Source organism: Moschus berezovskii, chromosome 8, assembly GCF_049115385.1.
Source record: "Moschus berezovskii isolate FMDL1 chromosome 8, NW_MosBer_1.0, whole genome shotgun sequence".
In the NCBI taxonomy this organism is placed as follows: domain Eukaryota; kingdom Metazoa; phylum Chordata; class Mammalia; order Artiodactyla; family Moschidae; genus Moschus; species Moschus berezovskii.
The window spans coordinates 73,581,155-73,605,443 of NC_142467.1; the positions used below are offsets into that span (position 1 = coordinate 73,581,155).

The 24,289-nt window shown below is 47.6% G+C and overlaps 1 protein-coding gene across 3 annotated transcripts; it reads left to right on the top strand.

Annotated features, from left to right (window-relative positions):
* The first annotated feature begins 211 nt into the window (after positions 1 to 211).
* On the top strand, positions 212 to 23,287 carry F12 (coagulation factor XII). 3 transcript variants are annotated; one of them, XM_088838754.1, is made up of 15 exons: positions 212 to 500; positions 14,539 to 14,667; positions 15,041 to 15,098; positions 18,474 to 18,573; positions 19,417 to 19,487; positions 19,976 to 20,086; positions 20,209 to 20,340; positions 20,492 to 20,596; positions 20,755 to 20,926; positions 21,028 to 21,212; positions 21,311 to 21,542; positions 21,793 to 21,929; positions 22,025 to 22,174; positions 22,729 to 22,874; positions 22,957 to 23,287. In XM_088838754.1, exons 2-15 carry the CDS (start codon positions 14,611 to 14,613, stop codon positions 23,122 to 23,124), a joined length of 1,824 nt encoding a protein of 607 aa, XP_088694880.1. In that variant the 5' UTR covers positions 212 to 500; positions 14,539 to 14,610; the 3' UTR covers positions 23,125 to 23,287. The 3 variants fall into 3 exon arrangements, with proteins under 3 accessions (XP_088694880.1, XP_055287169.2, XP_088694881.1); XM_055431194.2 differs by lacking the exon at positions 212 to 500 and adding an exon at positions 7,401 to 7,531; XM_088838755.1 differs by lacking the exons at positions 212 to 500; positions 18,474 to 18,573 and having other exon boundaries at positions 14,588 to 14,667; positions 19,417 to 19,642.
* Positions 23,288 to 24,289: the final 1,002 nt, after the last annotated feature.

The following is a 24,289-nucleotide window of genomic DNA, read 5'->3' on the forward strand; positions in this document are numbered from 1 at the left end:
GCCAATTAGGGTCGAGCCCTCCTCGGGGACAACGGAGGTGGGATCTCTGGATCACGCCCCGAATACCGGGTATTTGATTGGATGAACAAAGGTCAGTCATTCTCAGCACTGCACTCTGATTGGACCACTAGGTGCGGGTGTGGTCCCTTTGGTTCACCCTGGCTTTTCCAGGGTTTAAAGGGGATGCGTCTGGCATCCTAGGCCTTCTGCGGGCCGGCCTCAAGCAAGTTCGGTCTGTATATCCGTCCGTATGCTTTTGGGTCGGCCCATCCTGGAGGGCGCACAGCGGAGGCAGGGAGAGGCCTAGAGGAGGCTGGCGGCCTCCCTAGTTGCGACCCGGCCTCCGGCCTGCCCACTGTGGACGCCCCCGCCCTGCCCCCACAGCCGGATGTTGTGATTTCTCTCCACCCACACGGCTTCGCCCGCTCTCGGCCTCTGCTGCCTTATAAGGCAGCGCTACCACTCCAAGCCGCAGGAATGAGCTCACACCCATTATACAGGTAGGGAGCTGAGGTCCAGTGGCTGGCTTCAGGCCTAAGACTAGGAAGAAAACAAGGTTGAAATTTTACAGCTAATCAACACCTTCTAGTTCAACATCCTATTCCCTCCACCCTCACTTCACACACCAGGAAACGGAGGCTTGCCCAAACTTGCAAGTAAAGCAAAGCCAGATTCAACTAGGCTTCTCTGGTTCCTATCCATTCATTCATCCAAAAATGCAGAGCACATACTTCGTGCCGGGCACTGAGCCAGGAGCTGGGGAATACAGTAGTGCCAGCAAGACAGTCAGTCTCTCGGCCTACCTGCAAGAAGGAGGATCAAGATGGTAATCCTATGAGTAAACAAATAATTGGGGTGGTCTGAGAGAATGATACATGCTATTAACAGTTAGACAAAATAGTGAAGGGAATTGGTCTCAGGCTGTGACATTTGAGCAGATCCAACTGCACAAAGATCTAGAGGAACCGAGTTTCAAGCAGAGACAATAGCAAGTGCAAAGCTCTGAGCCTAGAGTAAGTTTGCTGTGTTCAGGGAACAGGAAGAAGGCCTGTGTAGCTTCTGAGCCCAAAAGTCTGATATGAAATGAAAGAGCAGGGATTTAAGTAGATCCTGGAAGGCTTTGCAAACCATGGAGAAGAGTTTGTTTTGCTTAAATGAAATGTGAAGCCTTTGAAAGATTTCAAAGCCTTTGAAAGGCTTGTAAAAGATTACTCTAGCTAGTAGACTTTCAAGGGGCCAAGAATGGAGGCAGAACGAGCAGTTGGGAGGCTATAGAATTTCAGGAGGCAGGGGATGATAACTTGGACTGAGAAGGTGGCAGTGGAGATGCGGGGAAATGCATGGATCTAGGATACTTTGGGGAATAAAGATAAGTACCTTGAAAGAAGGAAAACCAGTGGTCAGTAGGACAAAGGACAGGTACCTCAGCCACTGAAGGCTGTCATGTCCAAGTGAGACCTGAGAGTTAAGTGAGAATGTGCAGTTTTCAGAGGTAACTGGGGTGGGAAGGAAAGAGCTCTGGCAAGAGGCAGCACATGTTCAGAGTTGTATTGAGGAAGGTGGTGAGGGCTTATACATTTGGCATCTGAGGGCAGAGCACTGAACTAGACTTTTAGGTGCACGTTGCGGTGTGCATGATGAGGAGTAGGGGCAAGAAATGACGCTCAGGCCTTCAAAAGAGGCCTGAATTAGGGAGCTCCTTGGAAGCTAGGCAAGGAGTTTAGACTTCATTTTGAGGGTAGTGGGGAGCTGTTCAGGGTGTGTTACACCAGGAAGTAGTTTGATCATATTTGCTTACTGTGTGCCATACTGGGGGTAGGGTGAAGGGTCAGGAGACAGAGGCTTAGGCTGTCTTGTAAACACCTATTATTTTGGTGCCCAGCATCTGAATACCCCTCCACTTTAAGAGGAAACCTATAAAATGCAGAGGCAGGCCCTGCTTTCCACTAAGGAAATCAGAGAGGAGGCAAAATTTCCTCTCCAAGGTCCCTAGTACCTGGAGCATGCTTCCAATGTTTGCAAGCAGGTCTTTGAAATCCAAAGCAAGTGATTCACATCAGACATTAGAGGACCATTGAGGGTTCGTTATGGTGACAGTAGAAGAAGAGGGGGTGGAGATCGAGCCTGGCCTTAGGAGGGTAGGTGGATTAAACAAGCATCCAGTCAGTTCCTAGTCTGCCTAAGTTACCCAGAATTGGCTTCATTGTTGAGAACCACGTATCCTGAGTAAGGGCTTCTCTGGTGGCTTAGTCGGTAAAGAATCTGCCTGCAATGTGGGAGACCTGGGTTCGATTCCTGGGTTGGGAAGATCCCCTGGAGAAGGAAATGGCAATCCACTGCAGTACTCTTGCCTGGAAAATCCCATGGACAGAGGAGCCCACTGGACAGAGGAGCCTGGTGGGCTGGAGTCCATGGGGTCACAAGAGTCGGACATGACTGAGCGACTAAACCACCACCACCATCCTGAGTAAGACAGGCAAGAGGTCCTTTTAAGAGGAACCATTGGACAGAGGAATGATACCCTGTGCTGGGAAGGTGGCCAGGGGGTGCAGAGAAGTGGCCAGATTGAGAGCTATCATGGACATGGGATGAATAAGACTTGGCGACTGATATAGGATAAGGACAGGAAGGTATCTCACACAACTCCCAGAATCTGACTCTTCAACCTATTCTCTACCTATGGCCAAAATGATCTTTTTATTTATTTATTTTTTCAAAATGATCTTTTTAAAAAGGGAGATCAGGGGACTTCCCTAGTGATCCAGTGGTTAAGAATTTGCCTTGCAGTGCAGGGGAGTCAGGTTCAATCTCTGGTCTGGGAACTAAGATCCCACATGCCATGAAGCAACTAAGCCCTAAACGCAACTACTGAGCCCGAGTGCCACAACCATTGAAGCCTGTGTGCCCAGAGCCCATGCTCCACAACAAAAGAAGCCACCGCAATGAGAAGCACATACTCTGCAACAAAGAGTAGCCCTTGCTTGTGGCAACTAGAGAAAGCCTGCATGTAACAACAAAGACCCAGCACAGCCCCAAAAAAGAAAAAAACAAGTAAAAGTGACGAAAAGTAACGAAATACCACCCTCAAGTAAGCTGACCTATGGCAAGGCCTACGTGGTTGGGAACTGAGGTCTCTGGCCAACCATCCAGAAGAACCTGAAGTCAATAGCTTTATGAATGAACTTGGAAGTGGATCTTCCTCCAGTTGCACTATCTTTGAAGTGCCATAAAGTGAGGTATGCCTGTAAATGTATGTTATTTAAGTTGCTAGATTTGGGAGCAATTTGTCATCTCTTATTAGCTGCAGTACATAACTAATTCACTTCCCATTACACTTATAAATAAAACCCAAACTGTTCCCCATGGTCTGTTAGGGCCCAACTTGATCTGGCCCCATGTAGCTCTCCAGCAATATTTCATACACCTCTCCCTTTTGTCACACTGTGGAGCTGTACTGTCCAATACAGTAGCCACTGGCCACATGTGCTATTTAAATTTAAATTAACTAAAAAAAAAAAAGAAAATTCAGCTCCTCAGTCACACTAGCCAATTTTCAAGTGCTCAATAGCCACACGTGACTAATGGCTACAGAATATTTCCATCATCATGGAAGTTCTGACAGGCCGCACTCATCTGGAGGAAGGAGAGGCTTCCATTTATACAAAGGTTCCACGGTGACAACCTAAACCACTGGGAGAGAAATGATGCCACTAAGTAAGGAGGAATGAAGGGTGGTGGGCTGGGTACCTTCTGACCCCCTAAACTTGTCTTTGAATAGGCAGTTCTGCCACCTCTTGAAATCTTCCTTCCAAGTCCCTGCTATGAAGAAGTGCTGTCTGTGTGTGTCTGTGTGGATCCAAGCACTTGTGAGCAGGAACTTGATAGTTTCTCCCTTCTGATCCCATAGATGCTCCAGCTGTGGGAAGACAGAAATCTGAGTACCTTTCTGCTCTGAACCAAAGCAGTCGATAAGAGACCCAGATGTTCAGGAGGAACTGGCATATGTGTAGAAACTGCTAAAGTAGGGGTAGAGGTGTCCACATGGGAAAGTTTCTTTTTTTTTTTTTCTTGTTTCTTTTTTATATTCTTTCTAGGGAAAGTTTCTTTGTAAACTCCTATAGACTGAGCCCCAATCATATGCCAGGCTTGGCCCTTTCACATGAATTCTCATTTAAGCATCTCAACAAGCCATGCTTGTTGGTCTGAATGCCACTCCCTCCCTAAAGAGGTGTGGCAATCAAGGTTCAGAAAAGCTGAGCAGCTGACCCAGTGATCACACTGGGGGTCAGTGGCCAAGATGGGATTTCAGGTTTTCCTGATTCAAGTTCATTGCTGTTTTTACCCTCCAGTCCCTACTTCTAAGGTCATTGTTCTCCTGTTCTTTAGGGTACTGACTTACAGAGCTGATCACTAGTTTTGTTTGCTTTTGTTTCAGGAACTTGATGGTAACAAAGTATGAATTCCTGCTTGCATCAGTTAGGAGTTTTTGATTGCAAAAAAGCTGATCGCCCGAAGAATTGATGCTTTTGAACTGTGGTGCTGGAGAAGACTCTTGAGAGTCCCTTGGACTGCAAGGAGATCCAACCAGTCTGTTCTAGAGGAGATCAATCCTGGGTGTTCATTGGAAGGACTGATGCTAAAACTGAAACTCCAATACTTTGGCCACCTCATGCGACGAGTTGACTCACTGGAAAAGACTCTGATGCTGGGAGATGGGGACGACAGAGAATGAGATGGATGGATGGCATCACCGACTCGATGGACATGAGTTTGAGTATACTCCGGGAGTTGGTGATGGACAGGGAGGCCTGGCGTGCTGTGATTCATGGGGTCGCAAAGAGTCGGACACGACTGAGCAACTGAACTGAACTGAACTGAACTGAAAAATTGGCTAAGGTAAAAAATAAAGAAACGAAATTTATTGATTTAAGTAATTTAAAAGTATAAGTCGTGGTTCTGATCACAAGTGTCATTGCATCTCAGATCTCGAGTTGCGTCACTCAAAATTTGTCTTTCCCATATTCTGACTCAGCTTTTAAAGTGTTATCTTTATCTCAGCCCGTTCCTGAGATGTTGGTGGTTGCCAGCAGCTTCAAGCTCACTTCCTACCAACAGGGCCGCTTTTATAGAAAGAAAAAGACTCTATCTTGATTCTAGCAAAAAATCCTGGGGTTACCTCTCATTGGTTTGATTTGGATCAGGTGTTCCTTTTGAACCAATCACTGAGGACAGAAAGAGGCAGTGTTCTTTTTTTTAATTGTGAAAAAGTCTTTATTTTAAGAAAAAAATTAACAAAAAAGTTAATGTTTCATTTTACAAAATACACCTGAAAGGAAATCACAGTACAAAGAAAGTTTTAAATCAAGGCCTAGCCAAGTCCTACAGTGTTAGTAATGTGTCTCAATTTCTAAAAGTAACTTCTAAAGAGCTTAAATTTAACCAAAAAAGATTTTAAGTGAAAATAAACTAGAATGAATAAACATGAGAAACATTCCTCCTTGAATTAAGGATCTAAGCATCCTGAGTTTTCCAAAAGAGACAGTGTTCTAATTGGCCAGACCTGGATCACATGTCCACTCCACCCTCAGCTGAGGGAAAGAGTAAGCTTTCTTCTGTCCACTTGATGGAAGGGGGAATGGGCCCCTCCCCAAAGGAACATTGAGGGCTCTTGCTAGATAAAAGGGAGACGGATGCTAAAGAAGGGAAATGACAGATGTCCACCAGAGGTTCTCAAATTATGTTCCAGCACTGTTGATACCTTGATTTTTCTGGAAGTCAAAGAAAGAGGCAGTAGGAATGGAAAGAAGTGGATGGTTTGGAGAAATATGTGGTCAGTGTAGTGAACAGAACTTGAAGGCTGGTTAGACTTGAGGGATAAGGGAGAGTGAAAGTTCTTGGCTAGAAGCATTGGACTATGACTCTAGCTACTTATACAAAAGGGAATTTACATCATGGGAATGCCCTCAATGGTTCATAGCATCAGCTAGAAGGAATACACTTGGAAATAAGTAGGAATAAAGGACCACTAGAGGACCAGAATGTAGGAATTACAACTGTGGTTATCTACCTATTTCTTACTCTTTTGCAGAGTCCCAATTCTGTTCCTGTGGCCATTTGACCTGCATGCCTCTGACTTGGCTCCAGGGTTGATTGGCCTAAGACCGTTATAGAGAACCCCTTACCCATGCTAGACATTGGTTAGGAGTAGTTGAGCTAATTCAGATCCTGAAAGATAATGCTGTGAAAGTGCTGCACTCAATATGTCAGCAAATTTGGAAAACTCAGCAGTGGCCACAGGACTGGAAAAGGTCAGTTTTCATTCCAATCCCAAAGAAAGGCAATGCCAAAGAATGCTCAAACTACTACACGACTGCACTCATCTCACATACTAGTAAAGTAATGCTCAAAATTCTCCAAACCAGGCTTCAGCAATATGTGAACTGTGAACTTCCAGATGTTCAAGCTGGTTTTAGAAAAGGCAGAGGAACCAGAGATCAAATTGCCAACATCCACTGGATCATCAAAAAATCACGAGAGTTCCAGAAAAACATCTATTTCTGCTTTATTGACTATGCCAAAGCCTTTGACTGTGTGGATCACAATAAACTGTGGAAAATTCTGAAAGAGATGGGAATACCTGACCTGCCTCTTGAGAATCCTATATGCAGGTCAGGAAGCAACAGTTAGAACTGGACATGGAACAACAGACTGGTTCCAAATAGGAAAAGGAGTACATCAAGGCTGTGTATTGTCACCCTGCTTATTTAACTTCTATGCAGAGTACATCATGAGGAACGCTGGGCTGGAAGAAGCACAAGCTGGAGTCAAGATTGCCGGGAGAAATATCAATAACCTCAGATATGCAGGTGACACCACCCTTATGGCAGAAAGTGAAGAGGAACTAAAAAGCCTCTTGATGAAAGTGAAAGAGGAAAGTGAAAAAGTTGGCTTAAAGCTCAACATTCAGAAAACTAAGATCATGGCATCTGGTCCCATCACTTCATGGGAAATAGATGGGGAAACAATGGAAACAGTGTCAGACTTTATTTTTTTGGGCTCCAAAATCACTGCAGATGCTGCTTGCAGCCATGAAATTAAAAGACACTTACTCCTTGGAAGGAAAGTTACGACTAACCTAGACAGCATACTAAAAAGCAGAGAGATTCCTTTGCCAACAAAGGTCCGTCTAGTCAAGGCTATGGTTTTTCCCATGATCATATATGGATGTGAGAGTTGGCCTGTGAAGAAAGCTGATTGCCAAAGAGTTGATGCTTTTGAACTGTGGTGTTGGAGAAGACTCTTGAGAGTCCCTTGGACTGCAAGGAGATCCAACCAGTCTATTCTAAAGGAGATCAGTCCTGGGTGTTCATTGGAAGGACTGATGCTAAAGCTAAAACTCCAATACTTTGGCCACCTCATGCGAAGAGTTGACTCACTGGAAAAGACTCTGATTCTGGGAGAGATTGGGGGCAGGAGGAGAAGGGGACGACAGAGAATGAGATGGCTGGATGGCATCACCGACTCGATGGAGGTGAGTTTGAGTGAACTCCGGGAGTTGGTGATGGACAGGGAGGCCTGGCGTGCTGCGGTTCCTGGGGTTGCAAAGAGTCAGACATGACTGATCGACTGAACTGAACTGAACTGAGCAGATAACCCAGTTGTGGCCATTGAGCCACGAGAGGAGGTCCGCTTGGGAATTTTGGGGAGGAAACTTTCCTCATTTCTAAGAATGATCTAATGGAAGGGAAGGTCCTTCTTTACTGGATTTTAGACATGATTCTTGGTGGCCATGAGGGAATCAGCTTGAAGGTATGCACACTGAGGACCATAGTAAACAAAAGGAAAAAGCACTTGGGTTCTTTTTTTTTTTTGAGTATAATTGCTTTACAATGTTGGGTTAGTTTCTGCTGCACAACAATGTGAATCAGCCAAGAACATGGATTCTTGATGACATTGTTAAAACACTGAAAGCACGGTTCCTGGAGCCCCTCCACTCTAGATCTCTTATGATATGAAGTGATAAATTTAAATTTCCTTGCTACTTAAGCTTGGGTTTTGGAAGGCATCCTGACTTATACCATGGAACAGGGACAGTCTGGCCAGGGTACAGTTGGTGAATTGGCAGACCTCCAACCCTGGCACTTTTCACCATCCTTGCTTGTGTGGCCTGTTCAGGATTCAGAATCCTGGGAGTGAGAGCCCGTTGGCCCAGTTTAGGTCTCTCTGAGTATCTTAATGTAGGGAGAGGGTGATCGAGTCCGTTAGGCTTCCATAGTGGGAAGTGGTCACTGGAAATTACCCTTCCCCCACACAATAGGGAAGTTGTTGTTGTTCGGTTGCTAAGATGTGAAGAACAACTCCCTTATTGTGTAAGGGAAGGGTAATTTCCAGTGACCACCTCTCACTATGGAAGCCTAATGGACTAGATCACCCTCTCCCTACACTAACATAGTCAGAGAGACTAAACTTAATCAATGGGTGCTCTCTCCCAGGATTCTGACTGTTTGCAACTCTATGGGCTCCTCTTTCCTCCACTGTCTCCTGGAGTTTGCTCAAACTAATGTCCACTGAGTTGGTGATGCTGTCTAGCCATCTCATCCTCTGCCGCCCCTATCTCCTTTTGCCTTCAATCTTACCTAGAAGCAGGGTCTTTTCCAGTGAGTTGGCTCCTTGCATCAGGTGGCCGAAGTATTAGAGCTTCAGCAACAGTTCTTCCAATGAATATTCAGGGTTGATTTCCTTTAGGATTGACTGGTTTCATCTTGCAATCCAAGAGACTCTCAAGAGTCTTCTCCAACACCACAATTTGAAAGTATACATTCTTTAGCGATCAGCCTTCTTTATGGTTCAACTCACACATTCATACATGACTATTAGAAAAAACATAGCTTTCACTATATGGACCTTTGTTGGCAAAGTGATTTCTTTGCTTTTTAATATGCTGTCTAGGTTTGTTATAGCTTTCCTTTCAAGGAGCAAGCACCTTTTAATTTCATGGCTGCAGTTACCGTCTGCAGTGATTCTGGAGCCCAAGTAAATAAAATCTGTCACTGTTTCCACTGTTTCCCCATCTATCTGCCATGAAGTGATCGGACCAGATGCCATGATCTTAGGTTTTTGAATGCTGAGTAAAAGAGAGCCAGCCTTTTTGCTCTCTTCTCTCACCCTCATCAAGAGGCTCTTTACTTCCTCTTCATCTTCTGCCATTAGAGTGGTATCATCTGCATATCTGAGGATGTTGATATTCTTCCAGCAATCTTGATTCCAGCTTGTGATTCATCCAGCCTGGCATTTCTCAAGATGTCCTTTGCATAGAAGTGAAATAAACAGAGTGACAATATACAGCCTTGTTGTACTCCTTTCCCAATTTTGAAACAGTCCGTTGTTCCATGTCCTGTTCTAACTATTGCTTCTTGACCCAAGTATAGGTTTCTCGGGAGACGGGTAAAGTAGTCAGTACTCTCAACTCTAAGAATTTTCCACAGTTTGTTGTCATCCACACAGTCAAAGGCTTTAGTGTAGTCAGTGAAACAGAAGTAGATATTTTTCTGGAACTCCCTTGCTTTTTCCATGATTCAGTGAATGTTGGCAATTTGATCTCTGGTTCCTCTGCCTCTTCAAAATCCAGCTTGTACAACTGGAAGTTCTTGGTTCACGTACTAGGCTAAAGCCTAGGTTGAAGGATTTTGAGCATAATATTGCTAGCATGTAAAATGAGCACAATTGTACAGTAGTTTGAATGTTCTTTGGCATTGCCTTTCTTTGGGACTGGAATGAAAACTCTCCTTTTCAGTCCTGTCACCACTGCTGGGTTTTCCAAATTTGCTGGCATATTGAGTGCAGCACTTTAATAGCATCATCTTTTACGATTTGAAATAGCTCAGCTGGAATTCCATCACCTTCACTAGCTTTGTTTGTGGTAATGCTTCCTAAGGCCCAGTTGACTTTACACTCCAGGATGTCTGGCTCTAGGTGAGTAACCACACCCGCGTGGTTATCCAGGTCACTAAGACCTTTCTTGCATAGTTCTTCTGTGTGTTCTTGCCACCCCATCTTAATCTCTTCAGGTTCTGTTAGGTCCTTGTGTTTTCTGTCCTTTACTGTGTCCGTCCTTGCATGAAATGTTCCCTTGATATCTCCCATTTTGTTGAAGAGATCTGTCTTTCCCATTCTATTGTTTTCCTCTATTTCTTTGCATTGTTCATTTAAGAAGGACTTCTTATCTCTTCTTGCTATTGTCTGGAACTCTGCATTTAGTTGGGTATATCTTTCCCTTTCTCCCTTGCCTTTTGCTTCTCTTCTTTCCTCAACTATTTGTAGAGCCTTCTCAGACAACCACTTAGCCTTCTTGCCTTTCTATTTCTTTGCGATGATTTTGGTCACTGCCTCTTGCACAGCATTATGAACTTCCATCCATTGTTCTTCAGGCACTCTGTCTAGCAGATCTAATCCCTTGAATCTAGTCATCACCTCCACTGTATAATCATAAGAGATTTGATTTAGGTCATACCTGAATGGCCTAGTGGTTTCCCTACTTTCTTTAATGTAAGCCTTAATTTTGCAATAAGGTGCTCATGATCGAGCCACAGTCAGCTCCAGGTCTTGTTTTTCCTGACTGGATAGTGCTTCTCCATCTTTGGCTGCAAAGAGCATAATCAGTCTGGTTTCAGGATTGACTCTCTGGTGATGTCCATGTCCACGTGTAGAGTCACCTCTGGTGTTGTTGGAAAAGGGTGTTTGCTATGACCAGTGTGCCCTGCTTCATTTTGTACTCCAAGACCAAACTTGACTTGTTTTCTAGGTATCTCTTGACTTCCTACTTTTGCATTCCAATCCTCTATGATGAAAAGGACAGTGAGTGTGTGTGTGTGTGTGTGTGTGTGTGTGTGTTAGATATACAAGGTGTCAAAGGTCTACACAGAACCAGTCAACTTCGGCTTCTTCAGCATCAGTGGTTGGGGCATAGGCTTGGATTACTGTGATGTTGAATGGTTTGCCTTGGAAAGGAACTGAGATTATTCTGTTGTTTTTGAGACTGCACCCAAGTACAGCATTTCAGACTCTTTTGTTGACTATGAGAGCTATTCCATTTCTTCTAAGGGACTCTTGTCCACAGTAGTTGATATAATGATCATTTGAATTAGATTTGACCATTCCTGTCCATTTTAGTTCACTGATTCCTAAGATGTCAATGTTCAGGCTTGCCATCTCCTGCCTGATCACATCCAATTTACCTCAACTCATGGACCTAACATTCCAGGTTCATATGCAATATTGTTCTTTATAGAATCAGACTGCACTTTCACCACCAGACACATCCACAACTGAGCATCGTCTCTACTTTAGCCCAGCTGCTTCATTCCTACTAGAGCTATTATTAATTTCCCTCTGCTCTTCCCCAGTAGCATATTGGATCACAGGCTTTTCATGGCAAAGGGGCTTGTGCAACTCAATGAAGCTATGAGCCATGCTGTGCAGGGCCACCCAAGATGGATGTATCATAGTGAAGAGTTCTGAAAAAATGTGGTCCACTGGAGGAGGGAATGGCAAACCACTCCAGTATTCTTGCCTGGGTAACCCTGTGGACAGTATGAAAAGGCAAAAAGAGACATGATGCTGGAAGATAAACCTCCCAGGTTAGAATGTGTCCTATATATACTGGGGAAGAGTAGATGGCAATAGGGGTGGGGTGACCCCAAAATATGAGCTTCCCAGATGGCACTAGTGGTAAAGAACCTGCCTGCCAGTGCAGGAAATTTAAGAGACGTGGGTTCAGTCCTTGGGTTGGGAAGATCCCCTGGAGGAGGGCATGGCAACCCACTCCAGTATTCTTGTCTGGAGAATCCCATGGACAGAGGAGCCTGGTGAGTTACAGTCCATGGGGTCACACAGACTCAGACCAACTGAAGCAACTTAGCATGCACACACAACCCCAAATAGAAACTGGCAGACTAGAGGAAGAGGAGGGGGGAACAGATGTTGAACATCCAAATATTCATGAATATCCATCTCTGGTCCCAGCAGACTGGTTGTCTCCTCTCACATTCCATATAAGGCAACCTGTGCTTACCGTAATCTTCATCTGACGTGCCACACTCGGGCTTCTGTGAAGTTGTAGTACTTGCTCTGCCTGGAAGCCCTCCTCTCCCTTTCCCACCTGCAACTCCCTATTCTTTGTGAAGATGTGTTTAAAAGGCCCCTTCCATTTGGAGGGAGAGCTGGTTTCTCATCAGATAGAAGGAGAAAGTATGGGACCAGCTCTGGGTCACAGACTGTATTCAGGAACTGAAATCAAGACCTGATAAAGGTGCTTTCACTTTAATGAGCTTGTCTATACGTCTCATGGTTTCACTTTCATCATGGTCTTATTAGCCATTACTTCCACTTTTGAAAACAACTGTTGAAGTGGTACCTCTGCTCCTGCCCTCCTGTTCCTGTGTTTCTGTCCCAGGAAGTCTTCCATGACCTGCCTCTCTTCCATTGGAATCAAGAATTTGCTACATTCTGTCTTCACTTCATTTCCCACAAATTACTTTGGATCAGTCAGGACTTCTTTGATTGAAAACGATGGAAGTCCATTCAAATTGATTTTAATTGGTACATGTAACTGAGAATTCTTGAGGCTATCTCTAGTTTTAGGATCCAGATTCTCAAATAAAATAATCAATAATCACTCTACTTGTGTTAGTTATCAAATGCTGGGTAGCAAATAATCCTAAAATTTATGGCTTAAAACAACAAAAATCAATTAGGATTTTCACAGCTTCAGGGGTTCAAGAATTTAGGAGCTGTTTAGCTGGATGGTCTGGCCTGAGGTTTCTAATGAGGTTGCAGGCCAGATGCTGGTTGGGGCTGCAATATCCATGTCAAAAGTGTCCATTCACATGGCTGTCCAATTGGTGCTGATTGTTGGCTGAAGACTTTACTTTCTTCCCTCATGGGCCTCTCTGAAGGGCTGCTTGAGTGTCCTCACAGTATAGCAGCTGGCCTCCCCCAGAGTGAGTGATCCATGAGACCAAGGCTGAAACTGTGATCCCTTTTATGACTTGGGCTCAGAAGTCAAACATATGCTTCATTCTCAAGCAGGACCTCCCCAGGCAGTGACAGAGATGGCCATCAACATCTCCAGGATTGCATTCTTAGGGACTCCAAGAGGAAGAAAGTACCTTTATCCTAAAAGTTCTGGTGAAAAGTCCCAGGACTGACTCTGATTGGCCAAACTTGTGTATAGCTTATCCCTGAACCAATCCCTTTGGTCTAGAAATACCCTACTCTGATTGGCCAGACCTAGGCCTCACCCCTAGCCCTAGAACTGAGGGAAGGTGGGCAGCACTAGAGACTCATGGAGGGGATGAAGGAGGAATAGTTTTCAAAGAAAAAAATCAGGGTATCCTTACTAAACCGAGATAAATGGCCGTTAGGAAGGAAAAATAATACATGCCCAACACATCTCCCTTCCTTGTGCTCCAGTTGCATATTTTAGCACTTCTTGGTTTAGTATTTTTGGTATTTTTTTCCATGGGATCATTTACTTACTTTGAGGTAGAACTCTAAGATGGCCCCCAATACCCCGGTGTAAACATACCTTCTCCCAGTTGTTTAATCAAATGCTAATCTAGAGGCTTCTGTAGAAGAATGCTATGAATATAAGTAAGGTCCTAAATCAGTTGACCTTAAGAGAGGGAGATTTTCCTTAGTGGGCCTGACCTAATCAGATGAATCCTTAAAAGGGACAGGCTTCTTCCTAACAGAGGAAATTCAAAGGTTGAGAAAGAGTCAATATGGCAGAGATTCTCTGTTGTTGGCTTGGAAAATTGAAGGGACTCTATGGCAAGAAATGCAGAAAACTTCAAGCAGTTGAGGGCAGCCCCTAGCTTGCAAGGAAACAGGGACCTCACTTTCTACAAAGGCAAAAAACTGAACTCTGCCAACGACCTGAATGACCTTGGAATTTTTCCCCAGAGCCCCCAGAGAACTCAGCCCTGAACTCAGTTTTGTGAAACTAAGCAGAAAACTGAGTCACGCAGTGTAGGACTTTAGACCCAGAGATTTATGAACTAACTATGGGTATTATTTTAATCTGCAAAGTTTGTGGTTAATTTTAGACAGCAATAGAAAATGAATACACTTCCCCATTGGAGAAGGAAATGACAACCCACTCCAGTATTCTTGCCTGGGATATCCCATGGACAGGGGAGCTTGGTGGACTACAGTCCATGGGGTTGCAAAGGAGTTGAACATGACTTAGCAACTAAATAACAAGATACTTCCCCATGGACTCTCGGATTCCCAAAGTAGGGAGCTTCTCTTGGATTTCCTTACCCTCCTCATCCCCAGTAGGACTAGAAATGAGGCAATTCCTCTTCCTGCTTCCAGTTCTACTATCTGGGAAAGATGGGGGGAGCCCCACTCCTTATTATTCTACTCCCACCCACCAGCTCCCAACTTTCCCATCCTTAAGGGTTCATCAAGGACACTCTCTGCTTGACTTTCCATAAACAGCCTAGAAGGGCAGCTCAACCAACCTCTGCTCCCCAGGCCTCAGGGACCTTTGACCAGTTCTATTGATCTGGACTCCTGGTCAAGTGGTTGGACCAACAGACAGACGCCATGAGGGCTCTGCTGCTCCTGGGGGCCCTGCTGGTGAGCCTGGAGTCAACGGTTTCGGTGAGAACTGTGGGAACAGTATAACAGGAAGGTTATACTGGGATGGCCCTGGTGGGTCCTTATCACAGCTTTGGTCTCTGACCATGACCTTTTGGCCCAGGAGGTTGGAAGTCCTGTTTGGAAAGACGAGGCAAGCCCATAAGGCCCAAGCAGAGGAGAGAGAGAATAGACAGACTGGTGGCTATGAGGACGTGGCCTGCATTTCTGGGGGAGAGGGAAATTGAGGAGACAACAGGAGGAGTAAAGAGGGGTCCGGGCCTTTGGAGGAAATCTCTGCATTTCAGGGCTGTGAGAGGAAGCTGGGGACTAGCATGGGACGGGAGCAGGCAATGACTTTCTGGCAAAATTCCCTGTCTTCTTCTCTCCCCCATAGACTCCACCTTGGAAAGGCCCCAAGAAGCATAAGCTCACAGAGAGTGAGCACACAGTGGGTAAGTAGCCTGGGACCACCTCCAGAGAGAGCCTTGGACAGGGATGAGTCATGGTAGGGGTGTGCAGATTGTTAGTCTCTGGCCCTTGGAGTGGGAGGGAGGATCCTGGGCACTCTTCACTCTTACCCCCGGAGTTGTCTGACTGGCATTCAGACCTGGGTGCCTGCTATGTGTCGGGTCTTGTGTGAGTGGGTGTTGCAGACCCAGAGTGATAGTGAGCTGTGTGCTTCTTGAGGGCAGGTTGGGGCTGTATCTGAGTGCCTGGTCCAGCACCTGCTCTTCTTCCTCAGCTTCCCAGGTCTGTCTCATCCTTTCCTCTTCTCGATGTATCTCACAGGCATCAGGCATGCTACACAAAGGCCAGAGCCCTTAACGGAGAAGAAAGGATTGAGAGCAGGGCTTTAGAGCCCAAATGCTTCTGAATCCCAGCCTCATCATTCATGGGCTGGGTGGCTCTGGGTCAGTGACTTGACTTCTCCAAGCTTAAATTTCTCCACCTGTAAAACCAGGCTGCTGCCAAGTCACTTCAGTCGTGTCCGACTCTGTATGACCCCATAGACGGAAGCTCACCAGGCTCCCCCATCCTTGGGACCCTCCAGGCAAGAACACTGGAGTGGGTTGCCATTTCCTTCTCCAATGTGTGAAAGTGAAAAGTGAAAGCGAAGCCGCTCAGTCGTGTCCGACCCTTCGCGACCCCACGGACTGCAGCCCACCAGGCTCTTCCATCCATGGGATTTGCTAGGCAAGAGCACTGGAGTGGCTTGCCATAGCCTTCTCCGTCAAAACCAGGCTGGTAATGGTAAAACTCTTAAGGTTAAGGAGAAGGAGAAATGAGTCATTTATCCTGGTGAGACATTCAGCCCACATTTTGGTGCATGGTAAATGCTTAAAATATATTGACTTTTATTATCAAGTTTCCTTTTAGATGAGGGCTATCCTCCGTCTCCCCCTAGCTCCCTATTGTCTTTATTCTTCTAGACACTAAATATTTACCTAGAGCTGCAAACTAGAGCTTGCTCTGGTAAGCCTGGCCTGGTGGGATGAGACACAGTCTCTCAGCATGGCCCTGAGGCCCAGCCCAGCCAACCCTGACTACCTCATCTCCTCTCTTCAGCACTTCACACCCAACCAAATGGCTCTCCTTCCTCTAGCACGACCCAACCTAGCTGCTCTGTCCTTGCCTAATCACCAACTTAAGGTCCTCCATTCCATCTGGGCTTCCCTTGTGGCTCAGTTGGTAAAGAATCTGCCTGCAATGCAGGAGATCTGGGTTCAGTCCCTGAGTTGGGAAGATCCCCTGGAGAAGGGAAAGCCTACCCACTCCAGTATTCTGGCCTGGAGAATTCCATGGACTATACAGTTGAAAAGAGTTGGACACGACTGAACGATTTTCACTTGCTTTTTTCCCATTCGCATCTTAAAGGTCTATCTCAGATGCCTCTCCCTCTTTCTTTACTATCCTGTCTGTGATTTGGCCCTCAGCACAAGTGCCACTATGCCTTTAACAACAAAATATGAGCTAATGTTTATCAAACACAGACTATGTGCCAGACTCAGTATTTTACAGACACAATCTCATTTAAGTTTCCCTTTGAAGTATACACAATTAGTTCTCATTATTCCTAGCAGTCGTATTCTGTAAAGTCACCATGAACACTGAATTAGCAAAAACCGCACCATTACTTCTAGAGGAAATATATGGTTAGGTTCCTGTGAGCTCTGGTTACATTTTCATCACCATCAATACATAACCTTGCCTTATATGTGATTTTGTTTAAAGACACTTTACTTAATAGATGTTGTTGATTCATTGATATTGAACTCATGGCCAGCGGCACTATTAGCTAATGCCTGGTTGAAGTGTATCTAGTCTGAAAATGTGCTCTATAATATACATCACAGCCCTCTTGTGCATAGGAACACAGGACCACACTCCAGCACTTGACTTGGCAGCCATTTTCAAGCAAAATCATTTACCAAAAGCACAAAATTGGAAACTGTGGCACTAAATAGGGTGTGAAAAGGACACTTGTTTACAGTAGGAGCTGAACAAGCAGAGCATCAGTTCATTTGGCCTTAGCTGGGAATATGCACTTCGGGTGACTCAAATTTTTCACCGCTCTGAGCATGTCTACAAATGATCGTGGAAGCACCTTGAGTATTGGTTTGAGGTTACAGATAAATTTTAGCGAGATGTGCAGATAAACAGAATCTGAATAATGAAGCTCAATTGTACCATTTTTTAAAAATTATGATAGCAATATTTTTATTGTAAAAACTACAGAAGTTACAGAAATAGAAGAGAAGGAAAAGTTACCCACGACCCACTATCTTCCAAAACCACTTTTAGAAGTTTTGGAGATATCCTTCTAGATTTATTTTTTATGCATATTGTAAAAATAGTTGTAAAAAAATAGGACATGCTGTTTTTTACTTACTTTATTTAAAATTATGAATATCTTCCTGTGAAAATAGACTGTATGATTATTTTTTTATTGTGGTAAAATACACATAACATAAAATGCTCTACCTCAACCATTTATTTATTTCTTTGGCTGCACTGGGTCTTCATTGAGACACATTGGGGCCTCCCTAGTTGCAGAAGCTATGATCTACAGCACAGGTTCAGTAGTTGCAGCACTCAGGACTTAGTTGCCCCACAGCTTGTGGGATCTTAGTTCCCTGATCGGGGATCGAACCCACATCCCCTGCATTGGAAGGTGGACTCCTAACCACTGGATCACCAGGGAAGTCCCTACCTCAACCATTTTTAAGTCCAGTTCAGTGGTATTAAGTATGATAATATTGTTGTGCAATCCTTACCACTATTCATCTCTACAATTCTTTTCATCTTGCAAAACCTAAACCCTTCGTCTTTACTATGTATTATTTTTGCCATTTTAGACATGAGGCAAGTAAAGCTCAGAGTGGTCAAGTAACTTCAACATTCAGCAAGTATTTATTAAGTGTCTGCTTTGTGGCAAGCAGTCTTCTAGGCCTGGGGGCTGCAGACTTGTCCAAAGTCACCCAGTTAGTAGTTGGTGGAGTCAGGAGTCCGCTCCATCTGTCAGACTCCAGAACCCAACTCTTAAGCAGGATGTGGTCTTGAAGGTAGGGCTTTCCAGGTGGCACTAATGGTAAAGAACCCACTTGCCAATACAGGAGACGTAAGAGACACAGGTTCAATCCCTGGATCCTCTGGAGAAGGGCATGGTATTCCACTCCAGTATTCCTGCCTAGATAATCCCCATAGCGTGCATGCATGGTCTTGAAGGTCTTTTCAAAGGTCTATCCTTTTTCCAACCAGACTGTGAGGGTGGTTCCTGGTCAATGGGGGCACGGAGAAAGGCATTAAGGAGTGTGTTATCCCTGCAGTTCTCACTGTCACCGGGGAACCCTGCCACTTCCCCTTCCAGTACCACCGGCAGCTGTATCATAAATGCATCCACAGAGGCCGGCCAGGCCCCCGACCTTGGTAAGGCTACCCAGGAAGGGTTGGAGCAGAGGTCTTCTGTGGACTCTGCCCACCCTTCTGTCCAGGGAACCCTGCTTGAAGAGAGGGGGTTGTGATAGGGGAGGTGAGCTTAGCCCCTTGGGCAGAGCAGGGAAGCCTCATCTCTCTTTTGTTTATTGAGTATCATTGATTTATAATATTGTGTTGGTTCCAGGTGTACTGCAAAATGATTCAGTTATATATATATATATATATATATACACACACATAATACATGGGCTTCCCTAGTGGCTCAGCTGGTAAAGAATTCGCCTGCAGTGCGAGAGCCTGGGTTCAATCCTTGGGTTGGGAAGATCCCCTAGAGAAGGGAAAGGCTACCCTCTCCAGTATTCTGGCCTGGAGAATATGTATGTGTGTGTGTGTGTATATATATATATATATGTTATTATAAGACATTGAAAATAATTACTTGTGTTATACAGTAAATCCTTGTTGCTTATCTATTTCATGTATAGTAGTATCTCTCCATTAATCTCATATTCCTAATTTATCCCCTCCCTTTCCACTTTGGTAACTGTAAGTTTGTTTTCTATGTCTGTGAGTCTGTCTCTATTTTGTATATAGATTCACTTGTATTATTGTTCAGATTCCACATATAAGTGATATCATATAATATTTATCTTTATCTGACTTAATTCACTTAGTATACTAAGTCCCTAGGTCCATCCATGTTGCTGCAAATGGCAATATTTTATTCTTTTGTTATGGCTGAGTAATATTCCATTGTGTACCACCTCTTCTTAAACCAATCATCTGTTGATGGGCTCTTGGGTCACTTCCACATCTTAAGCTTTCTTTCTACAGGTGTGCTACTACCCCCAACTTTGAGAAGGACCAACAATGGGCATACTGCCTGGAGCCCAAGAAAGTGAAAGGTGCCATACAACCTTTGCCGTGACCCAGGGCCCTCTCCCCACCCCTAGCTCCTCTCCTGGGTATCATCAGACCCAAAATACGTGGGATTCTGGCCCACCTATCTCCTTCTCCCCCAGAGGGAGAAGTTCTAAGAGTGGGTAGCCTCATTTTGCAGGTGGGTAAACTAAGGCTTTGGGAAAGGTTGGGGGCGGGAGGAGAAGGGAACAACGGAGAATGAGATGGCTGGATGGCATCACCGACTCTGTGGACATGAGTTTGAGTGTACTCCGGGAGTTGGTGATGGACAGGGAGGCCTGGCGTGCTGTTATTCATGGGGTCGCGGAGAGTCGGACACGACTGAGCGACTGAACTGAACTGAACTGAACTGAAACTAAGGCTTGGAAACTTGGAGGGCCAAGGTCAAAAGACAAGCACGTTTGGGTAGGGACTTGGCCCCCATCTGTCTGACTCAGGCTCCCTGCTTTCTCCCTCTGTGTCCATCTCTCAGACCACTGCAGCAAACACAATCCCTGCCAGAAGGGAGGGACCTGTGTGAACATGCCGGATGGCCCACGCTGCATCTGTGCAGATCACTTCACTGGGAAGCACTGCCAGAAAGGTGGGGAGGTGCTAAGGCCAGGGAGAGGGGCACTGGGGAACAGGGGCAGCCTCAGACCCACTGAAGAAGTCCTGTGGATCCCCGGAGACTTGACATGGTCCCTCTTCTCCTTTTGTCCCCAGAGAAGTGCTTTGAGCCCCAGTTTTTCCAGTTCTTCCACGAGAATGAAATATGGCATAGGCTTGAGCCAGCAGGTGTGGTCAAGTGCCAGTGCAAGGGTCCGAATGCCCAATGCAAGCCACTGGCCAGCCAGGGTGAGTAGATTGGTGGGGAGCTGGGCAGGGACCAGAGTGGAAGGTGAGGAAGAAAGGTTGGCAGGAGGCCAGGTGGTGTGCCAGTGTTTAAGAGGGAGATCTCTGAGCCGTCTTTGAGCCTAGGGGTGACTCAGAGTGCTCCTTCTCCCAGTCTGCCGCACCAACCCGTGTCTCAACGGGGGCAGCTGCCTACAGGCGGAGGGCCACCGCCTGTGCCGTTGTCCACCTAGCTTCGCGGGACGTTTGTGCGATGTAGGTGAGTTACGGTCTCTAGGAAGCAGAAGCCCCACCCCCGCATGGGAGGGCCTTGCAGAGAGGGAGGAGGGGGAGTGGCGCCGGGGGTGCGAGGGCGGCTGGGGGCGGGAGGAGGGACCAAATCATCACCTAGCGGCCGGGAGCCTGCTCTCTCCCCAGACCTCAAGGCGAGTTGCTACGACGACCGCGACCGCGGACTCAGCTACCGCGGCCTGGCCGGGACTACGCTGTCCGGCGCACCCTGTCAGTCGTGGGCCTCCGAGGCCACCTACTGGAATGTGACCGCAGAGCAAGTGCTGAAGTGGGGCCTGGGCGACCACGCCTTCTGCCGGTGCGCGCGTGGGACGCGGCTGGAAGTCCCCTTCCGCTCCAGGGCCCTTCTAGGGCTTCTCGCGTTCAAAATAGCGCCTCCAACCCACCTCGTGGTTACAGGAACCCCGACAACGACACCCGCCCGTGGTGCTTCATTTGGAAAGGCGACCGACTGAGCTGGAATTACTGCCGCCTGGCACCGTGCCCGGCCGCAGCTGGGCACGAGTACTTCCCCTTGCCCTCGCCGTCGGCTTTGCAGAAACCTGAGTCCACGACCCAGACCCCGCTTCCATCCCTGACTTCAGGTAGCTGGGAAGGGTCGAGCGGAGAGGGCGTAGGACGAGCTATATTCCAACCGATCGACCGTGGCTCTCCAGGTCCTCAGCCTGGGTTCCTCCCACAGGCTGGTGCTCGCCGCCCGAACAGCCGACTTCTCTGGCCAGCACAGGCCCCGGGGGCTGTGGACAGCGGCTCCGCAAATGGCTGTCCTCGCTGAACCGCGTCGTCGGAGGACTGGTGGCGCTCCCCGGGGCGCACCCCTACATCGCCGCGCTGTACTGGGGCCAACATTTCTGCGCCGGCAGCCTCATCGCCCCCTGTTGGGTGCTGACTGCGGCTCACTGCCTGCAGAACCGGCGAGTGTCCCCGAGCCCAGCCCCCGGCCCGGGACACCCCTAGCGCCTCTCTCCTCTGCGCTCAGCTTCCGCGCGACACCCGAACTCGTGCCCTACCTTTCTGCGTCCCCGCCCACCTTTGCCCCCTTCTCCTTTTCAGAGCTTCCCAGGAGGAAGCCGAAACCTATTTGGGGGTTCGGAAGAAGGGAGCTCTCGTAGGATGCCTGTGGCCCGTTCTGAGCGCGCTTTCTTTTCCCGACCCTGTCCCCAGACCCGCGCCGAAGGAGCTGACCGTGGTGCTCGGCCAGGACCGCCACAACCAGAGCTGTGAGCAGTGCCAGACCCTGGCAGTGCGGGACTACCGCCTGCACGAGGCTTTCTCGCCCATCACCTACCAGCACGACCTGGGTGCGTGGAGGAGCGCCCACGGGGATCAGGGGAAAGGGTGGGCAGGGCTCGAAGTCCGGGCGTCCCGGGATCACGCTTCTCCCCGCCCGGGTTAGCTCTGGTGCGCCTGCAGGAGAGCGCGGACGGCTGCTGCGCGCACCCGTCGCCTTTCGTTCAGCCAGTGTGCCTGCCGAGTAGCGCCGCCCGTCCCGCCGAATCCGAAGCCGCAGTCTGCGAGGTGGCCGGCTGGGGTCACCAGTTCGAGGGTAGGCAGAACAACTGGAAGCGGGAAGGAGGCCTCTGGCCACCGGGGTAGGCAAGAGAAGCCTGCAGGTGGGCAGGTGGGGCCGATCTGGTGGGTTGTGGGGACGTGCAGGGCCCCTGCCTCTGCAGTCTGCTTCTCCAACGGCTTCAAATTCACTGTCGGGGGAGTGGGGGAGTCCCCAGAACTCCTGTGGCAAAGCGGGAGAGCCGCACATTCTCTGGATTCCTTCTGGGCACTGGGCTGCAAGGGCTACTAGAACGCTGGCCCGTGATGGAGCCGCAGGTGGGTTGGATGGAAGCAAGGTTTTGAGCCACTGGATGGGAAGTGGGGGTGGGGTTCAGAAGCAGTCCTGTTTCCTGGTCCATTCACATCACAGCTTCTCTCTGGCTTCCTGTCTGTGAGATGGGTGTTAAAGGCAACTCATTCCCTGCCGGGCTTGCTGCGAGGGAGACAGGAAATTATAGCGAGTTTGAAAGAGCCTGGTAAAGCCAGGTCCATGGCCTGGGCGTCAAGCGGACCCTGGAGGGGTGTGAGGAAGGTGCTCTCGGTTCGCAGGTGGGGAATATTCCAGCTTCCTGCAGGAGGCTCAGGTGCCGCTCATCGACCCGGAGCGCTGCTCCGCCCCCGACGTGCACGGAGCAGCCTTCACCCGCGGCATGCTCTGCGCTGGCTTCCTCGAGGGCGGCACCGACGCGTGCCAGGTGAGTCTGGGGCCCCAATTGGCGCCCTTCCCCAGTCCGGTCAAGGGCGGAGTCCCAGCCAAGGACGCTGTCCCCAATCCAGGGTGACTCCGGAGGCCCTCTGGTGTGTGAGGATGATACCCCTGAGCGCCAGCTCATCCTGCGAGGCATAGTCAGCTGGGGCTCAGGTTGCGGCAACCGCTTCAAGCCGGGTGTGTACACCGACGTGGCCAACTACCTAGCCTGGATTCGGGAGCACACCGCTTCCTGACGGCCCGGCGACTGTCTTTCCCTTCTGAGCAATTCTGGAATGGAAGCGTGGCTGACGGGGGATTATGGATAGCAAGGATTGTTTTCCATTCCCCCCAGCGCTGCCAGCCTGGGGCCAGGCATGGCATAGGCATTCAATAAAGTGCTTTTGAAGCTGTTTGAAAGGTTCAGCTCTTCAAGGTCCTGTTGGAAAATGCCAAGACAGTATGTGCCGTGTACTTAGTCCCTCAGTTGTGTCCAACTCTTTGGCGACCCATGGACTGTAGCCTGTCAGGCTTCTCTGTCCTTGGAGATTCTCCAGGTAAGAATACTGGAGTGGGTAGCCATGCCCTCCTCCAGGGGATTTTCCCAACCCAGGGATCGAACCCAGGTCTCCCACATTGCAGGCAGATTCTTTACCCAAAATAGTATACCCGGACTCAACTTCTTCAGACCCAGTCAGAGAACATAATCTGTTGAGATCTGATGCAAGATTTAAATTCACGTCCAGCTGATATTTACTAAGCCACATTGTGTACCAAACCAGTGCAAGGTGATTCCATGAATATGAAACTAATATTTTTTAAGTTTACAGGAGTCCTCAACCTCGACTGTACATCAAATCACCTTGGGAAGCTTTTTGAACCTATGCCCAACATCCACCTCAGGTCAACTAAATCAATATTTCTAGGGATGGGGGTGGGTGGCCGGATGTTTTTAAAACTCACCAGGTGATTCTATCTGCAGTGGAGGTTGAGAACCATGGTTAGAGGTACTTAACATTAGGGACTTCCCTGGCAGTCCAGTGGTTGAGACTCCATACTTCCAGTACAGGGGGTGCATTCCCTGATTGGGGAACTAAGATAATACATACCGCTACCAAAAGATTAAAAAAAAAAGTACTCAACATTAAAATAGTGGTGTGGGCTCTTAAGGCTGCTGGCTTGGAAGCCCTTTGCTGCTGCTGCTGCTAAGTCACTTCAGTCGTGTCCGACTCTGTGTGACCCCATAGACGGAAGCCCACCAGGCTCCCCTGTCCCTGGGATTCTCCAGGCAAGAACACTGGAGTGGGTTGCCATTTCCTTCTCCAATGTGTGAAAGTGGAAAATGAAAAGTGAAAGTGAAGTCGCTCAGTCATGTCCGACCCTTAGCAACCCCACGGACTGTAGCCTACCAGGCTCCTCCAT

Coding starts and splice junctions, on each gene's coding strand:
- F12 (XM_088838754.1), top strand. CDS start 14,611: ATGAGGGCTCTGCTGCTCCTGGGGGCCCTGCTGGTGAGCCTGGAGTCA. Junction 15,099..18,473: donor AGAGAGTGAGCACACAGTGG/GTAAGTAGCCTG, acceptor TTATCCCTGCAG/TTCTCACTGTCACCGGGGAA. Junction 22,175..22,728: donor CTGGGGTCACCAGTTCGAGG/GTAGGCAGAACA, acceptor CTCGGTTCGCAG/GTGGGGAATATTCCAGCTTC.